Source organism: Acanthisitta chloris, unplaced genomic scaffold (genome assembly GCF_000695815.1).
Source record: "Acanthisitta chloris isolate BGI_N310 unplaced genomic scaffold, ASM69581v1 scaffold138, whole genome shotgun sequence".
In the NCBI taxonomy this organism is placed as follows: Eukaryota; Metazoa; Chordata; class Aves; order Passeriformes; family Acanthisittidae; genus Acanthisitta; species Acanthisitta chloris.
The window spans coordinates 7,473-8,181 of record NW_008688424.1 but is presented as its reverse complement, the minus strand read 5'-3'; the positions used below and the strand labels follow the sequence as shown (position 1 = coordinate 8,181).

The 709-nt window shown below is 56.8% G+C and overlaps 1 protein-coding gene across 1 annotated transcript in view; it reads right to left on the bottom strand.

Moving 5' to 3' along the window:
• PCSK7 (proprotein convertase subtilisin/kexin type 7) overlaps positions 1-709 on the bottom strand; it is a gene marked incomplete at both ends in the record, with an annotated part of 11,626 nt that overhangs the window by 3,450 nt on the left and 7,467 nt on the right. The window contains 1 exon segment of the mRNA XM_009080985.1: positions 10-49. Coding sequence (XP_009079233.1) covers positions 10-49 — 40 coding nt within the window.

The window sequence follows — 709 nt, the reverse complement described above, 5'->3', positions numbered from 1 at the left end:
GGCGGAAGCCTGCCTGGTTGGTGTCCCACTTGGCGTGACGATCCTCATACTGCAAAGAAACGTGGGGTGCTTGGTTACCCTGGGGGACACCAGCAGCCCTGAAGCCCAAAGAGAGCCAGGCCTGAAGGGAAGGAGGCTCAGACACATCCTGCAGCGGCAATGAACAAACCCACATGGCCTTATTAGAAAGAAACAGGTTGACCTTTGTTTGAAACAAATCCCAGGACAAATTGGCTTCCCAGCTCCTCAGAAAGGAAATCCAGCAGCAGGAAAGGGCACAAATGCCTCTGCCCTGAAACATCCCAGCTGCTCCCTGCTGCCCAAGCCACAGACTGTGGGATGGCAGAAGTCTTGGAGAGAAGGAACCGAGTCCTTTAAATCAACAAGAGGTGGGGCAGGACAGATCTGGGTCCCATCACTTACTGGGTGGCGGTGCTCTGGCAACACCAGCTGGGAGTTGTGGAGAACACTGCCCCATGCCAAAGCGAGCACAGGACTCCTGCTCCCCAGAGGGGTGTGGAAGAAGCTCCATCCCTAAGCTGAACTGGGCAGCTCCAATCAGTTCCCACTCGTGCTCTGGGCAGTGATGCTGTGCGGGAGGCAAGGCCGAGCGAAGGGATTTGCTGCCCAGCTCTCTGTTGTGTCTGTTTCCAGGAGCCCAGCTCTCTGGAGAGCCCAGGAAAGGTCAGAGCAGGGCAGAGCTCCTTGC